This window comes from Nothobranchius furzeri, chromosome 6 (assembly GCF_043380555.1).
Source record: "Nothobranchius furzeri strain GRZ-AD chromosome 6, NfurGRZ-RIMD1, whole genome shotgun sequence".
NCBI classification, from domain to species: Eukaryota; Metazoa; Chordata; class Actinopteri; order Cyprinodontiformes; family Nothobranchiidae; genus Nothobranchius; species Nothobranchius furzeri.
Window position 1 is genome coordinate 12,493,154 of NC_091746.1, and position 5,492 is coordinate 12,498,645.

General features: G+C 50.2%; 1 protein-coding gene across 1 annotated transcript; it reads left to right on the forward strand.

Moving 5' to 3' along the window:
• Positions 1 to 201: 201 nt before the first annotated feature.
• On the forward strand, positions 202 to 1,448 carry LOC139070409 (piggyBac transposable element-derived protein 4-like). Its single transcript, XM_070552640.1, has one exon. It carries the CDS (start codon positions 211 to 213, stop codon positions 973 to 975), a length of 765 nt encoding a protein of 254 aa, XP_070408741.1. The 5' UTR covers positions 202 to 210; the 3' UTR covers positions 976 to 1,448.
• The last annotated feature ends 4,044 nt before the right edge of the window (positions 1,449 to 5,492 follow it).

A 5,492-nucleotide genomic window follows, 5' to 3' on the forward strand; every position in this document is an offset into this window, starting at 1 on the left:
ATGGGTCTGACAGAGGGCCTCCAGGAGAGAGGCCCAAGCAATACGCGCCCCGAGGAGTGTGTTGCCACATGTCACCACTGGGTCTGACTGAGCGCCTCCAGGAGAGAGGCCCAAGCAAGTCGCGCCCCGAGGAGCGTCTTGCCACGTGTCACCACTGGGTCTGATTGAGCGCCTCCAAGAGAGAGGCCCCAATCTAGCTATGCATGGAATATGCAGGTGTACACTGGAAAGCTACCTGGAGAGGCATCTGAGAAGAATCAGGGGATGCGTGTGGTGCTGCAGATGAGTGAAGGGCTGCAAGGGCATAACATCACCTGTGACAACTTCTTTACATCCTACTGGCTTGGAGATGAACTTCAGAAAAGAAAGCTCACTATGTTGGGAACAATCAGGAAAAATAAACCAGAACTTCCCAGTGAAATTCTGAAGATGCAGGGAAGACCTCCACATTCCTCAAAATTTGTTTTCACCGAGAAAGCAACAGTTGTTTCATACTGCCCAAAGAAAAACAAAAATGTTCTTGTCATGAGCACAATGCACACAGATGCATCTCTGAGCACAAGAGAAGACAAAAAACCACAAATGATCCTGGACTACAACTCCACCAAAGGAGGAGTAGACAATCTTGACAAAGTCACAGCAACATACAGCTGCCAGCGCAAAATAGCTCGTTGGCCCTTGGTGATTTTCTACAACATTGTGGATGTGTCAGCTAACAGTGCCTTTGTCCTGTGGACTGAAATCAACCAACATTGGAATGTCGGCAAACTGTACCGACGTCGGCTTTTCCTAGAAGAACTGGGCAAAAGTCTTGTCACCCCCGAGATCCAGAGGCGAGCCAGACCAGCTCGATCCCCAGCAGCAGCAGCTATCATTGAAAACGTCAGGTCTGCATCATCTGACCAATGTACAATGAATCCAGTGGATACAGGCGCAAAGAAACGAAAAAGATGCCAGGTCTGTCCCTCACAATAAGACATTAAAACAAGCACCGTTTGTGAGAAGTGCAAGAAGTGCATTTGCAGAAAGCACACAGTTACACTCTGTCCATCATGTGGACAACACTGAAAATGTTGAACATTGAAAATCTGAGAAAAATAAAAGTGTTTGTAAAGAAGGAAAACTTTTACTAACTAGTTCTTACAAATAGTTCTGGATATTCAAACTTTATTGTGTGTCTGTGTTTTAAATGTTTTTTCTAATGGAAAATAAAGTTCCTGTTTTATTGCAGTTTTTTTTACAGTTCTAAGTGAATTTAGACAGGGCGGGTCAAAATGACCCGCAACATAACCAATGTGATTTTTTTTCAACATAATACAAGGGTTAAAAACCATAAGTGCTAATGACTCCATTCCTTTTTGTGGTTGTAGGGGCTGTTGATTGGAGTACTCTGAAACAAACCTGATCAATCTAGGACATTCAGAAGCCAAGTTATGAGCCCACAAATGTGTAACTGGACTACTTATTTAAATTGACACCAGATCCGGTGACCTTTGGGACATGGTTTGACCCCCTTAGGAAAGTGCTATCATCATGAAACGTTCAGATCACTTACAACTCAATAGATTCTACCTTCCTGTAATGTTTCCGCCTGATTGGACCTTGTTTTCACACAAATGAACCCAGAATGATGTGAAATTGTGCTTTGTGCAACATAATTCTGGGTGCCATTTAAAAACCATAAGTGCTAATGACTCCATTCCTTTTTGGGGTAATGGGGGCTCTTAATTGGAGTACTCTAAAACAAACCTGACCTCTTTAGGATATTCAGAAGCCAAGTTGTAAGCCCACAAAGGTGTAACTGGACTACTTCTTTAAAGTGACACCAGGCCCGGTGACCTTTGGGACATGGTTTGACCCCCTATAGGAATGTGCGATCATCATGAAACGTTCAGATCACTTACAACTCAATAGATTCTACCTTCTTGTAATGTTTCATCCTGATTGGACCTTGTTCTCACACAAATGGACCCAGAATGATGTGAAATTGTGCTTCGTGCACCATAATTCTGGGTGCCATTTACAAACCATAAGTGCTAATGACTCCATTCCTATTTGTGGTTGTAGGGGCTGTTGATTGGAGTACACTAAAACAAATCTGATCTCTCTAGGACATTCAGAAGCCAAGTTATAAGCCCACAAATGTGTAACTGGACTACTTCTTTAAAGTGACACCAGATCCGGTGACCTTTGGGACATGGTTTGACCCCCTTAGGAAAGTGCTATCATCATGAAATGTTCAGATCACTTACAACTCAATAGATTCTACCTTCCTGTAACGTTTCAGCCTGATTGGACCTTGTTTTCACACAAATGGACCCAGAATGATGTGAAATTGTGCTTCGTGCAACATAATTCTGGGTGCCATTTAAAAACCATAAGTGCTAATGACGCCATTCCTTTTTGAGGTAATAGGGGCTGTTGATTGGAGTAATCTAAAACAAACTTGACCTCTCTAGGACATTCAGAAGCCAAGTTATAAGCCCACAAATGTGTAACTGGACTACTTCTTTAAAGTGACACCAGATCCGATGACCTTTGGGACATGGTTTGACACTCTATAGAAATATGCGATCATCATGAAACGTTCAGATCACTTACAACTCAATAGATTCTACGTTCTTGTAACGTTTCAGCCTGATTGGACCTTGTTTTCACACAAAAGAACCCAGAATGATGTGAAATTGTGCTTCGTGCAACATAAAATTGGGTGCCATTTAAAAACCATAAGTGCTAATGACTCCATTCCTTTTTGTGGTTGTAGGGGCTGTTGATTGGAGTACACTAAAATAAACCTGATCTCTCTAGGGCATTCAGAAGCCAAGTTATAAGCCCACAAATGTGTAACTGGACTACCTCTTTAAAGTGACACCAGATCCGGTGACCTTTGGGACATGGTTTGACCCCCTTAGGAATGTGCGATCATCATGAAACGTTCAGATCACTTACACCTCAATAGATTCTACCTTCTTGTAACGTTTCAGCCTGATTGGACCTTGTTTTCACACAAATGGACCCAGAATGATGTGAAATTGTGCTTCGTGCAACATAATTCTGGGTGCCATTTAAAAACCATAAGTGCTAATGACTCCATTCCTTTTTGAGGTAATAGGGGCTGTTAATTGGAGTACTCTAAAACAAACTTGACCTCTTTAGGATATTCAGAAGCCAAGTTATAAGCCCACAAATGTGTAACTGGACTACTTCTTTAAAGTGACACCAGGCCCGGTGACCTTTGGGGTAATGGGGGGCTCTTAATTGGAGTACTCTAAAACAAACTTGACCTCTTTAGGATATTCAGAAGCCAAGTTATAAGCTCCAGGAGAGAGGCCCAAGCAATACGCGCCCCGAGGAGCGTGTTGCCACATGTCACCACTGGGTCTGACTGATCGCCTCCAGGAGAGAGGCCCAAGCAAGACGCGCCCCGAGGAGCGTCTTGCCACATGTCAACACTTGGTCTGACTGAGCGCCTCCAGGAGAGAGGCCCAAGGAAGACGCGCCCCGAGGAGCGTCTTGCCACGTGTCAACACTGGGTCTGACTGAGCGTCTCCAGGAGAGAGGCCCGAGCAAGACGCGCCCTGAGGAGCGTCTTGCCACATGTCACCACTGGGTCTGACTGAGGGCCTCCAGGAGAGAATCCCAAGCAAGACGCGCACCGAGGAGCCTCTTGCCACATGTCAGCACTCAGTCTGACTGAACGCCTCCAGGAGAGAAGCCCCAGCAAGACGCGCCCCGAGGAGCGTCTTGCCACATGTCAGCACTCGGTCTGACAGAACGCCTCCAGGAGAGAAGCCCCAGCAAGACACGCCCCGAGGAGCGTCTTGCCACATGTCAGCACTCAGTCTGACTGAGCGCCTCCAGGAGAGAGGCCCAAGCAAAACGCGCCCCGAGGAGCGTCTTGCCACATATCAACAATGGGTCTGACTGAGGGCCTTCATGAGAGAAGCCCAAGCAAGACACGCCCCGAGGAGCGTCTTGCCACATGTCAACAATGGGTCTGACTGAGGGCCTCCAGGAGAGAAGCCCAAGCAAGACACGCCCCGAGGAGCGTCTTGCCACATGTCAGCACTCGGTCTGACTGAGCGCCTCCAGGAGAGAGGCCCAAGCAAGACGCACCCCGAGGAGCGTCTTGACACATGTCAACACTGGGGCTGACAGAGGGCCTCCAGGAGAGAGGCCCAAGCAAGACGCTCCCCAAGGAGTGTCTTGCCACATGTCAACAATGGGTCTGACTGAGCGCCTCCAGGAGAGAGGCCCAAGCAAGTCGCGCCCCGAGGAGCGTCTTGCCACGTGTCAACACTGGGTCTGATTGAGGGCCTCCAGGAGAAAGGCCCAAGCAAGACGCCCCCCGAGGAGCGTCTTGCCACATGTCAACAATGGGTCTGACAGAGGGCCTCCAGGAGAGAGGCCCAAGCAATACGCGCCCCGAGGAGCGTGTTGCCACATGTCAGCACTGGGTCTGACTGAGCGCCTCCAAGAGAGGGGCCCAAGCAAGTCGCGCCCCGAGGAGCGTCTTGCCACGTGTCACCACTGGGTCTGATAGAGCGCCTCCAGGAGAGAGGCCCCAGCAAGACGCGCCGCGAGGAGCATCTTGCCTCATGTCAGCACTCGGTCTGACTGAGCGCCTCCAGGAGAGAGGCCCATGCAAGACGCGCCCCGAGGAGCGTCTTGCCACATGTCAACAATGGGTCTGACAGAGGGCCTCCAGGAGAGAGGACCAAGCAAGACGCGCCCCGAGGAGCATCTTGCCACATGTCACCTCTGGGTCTGACTGAGCGCCTCCAGGAGAGAGGCCCAAGCAAGACGCGCCCCGAGGAGCGTCTTGTCACATGTCAACACTGGGTCTGACTTAGCGCCTCCAGGAGAGAAGCCCCAGCAAGACGCGCCCCGAGGAGCGTCTTGCCACATGTCAGCACTCGGTCTGACTGAGCGCCTCCAGGAGAGAGGCCCAAGCAAGACGCGCCCCGAGGAGCGTCTTGCCACATGTCAACAATGGGTCTGACTGAGGGCCTCCAGGAGAGAAGCCCAAGCAACACGCGCCCCGAGGAGCGTCTTGCCACATGTCAGCACCCGGTCCGACTGAGCGCCTCCAGCAGAGAGGCCCAAGCAAGATGCGCCCCGAGGAGCATCTTGCCACATGTCAACAATGGGTCTGACTGAGGGCCTCCAGGAAGGAAGCCCAAGCAAGACGTGCCCCGAGGAGCGTCATCCCACATGTCACTACTCGGACTGACTGAGCGCCTCCAGGAGAGAAACCCAAGCAATACGCGCCCCGAGGAGCGTCTTGCCACATGTCAACACTTGGTTTGACTGAGCGCCTCCAGGAGAGAGGCCCAAGGAAGACGCGCCCCGAGGAGCGTCTTGCCACGTGTCAACACTGGGTCTGACTGAGCGTCTAAAGGAGAGAGGCCCAAGCAAGACGCGCCCTGAGGAGCGTCTTGCCACGTGTCACCACTGGGTCTGACTGAGGGCCTCCAGGAGAGAAGCCCAAG

Excerpts from the sequence above, each read along its gene's own strand:
- LOC139070409 (XM_070552640.1), top strand. The coding sequence starts at position 211 with ATGCAGGTGTACACTGGAAAGCTACCTGGAGAGGCATCTGAGAAGAAT.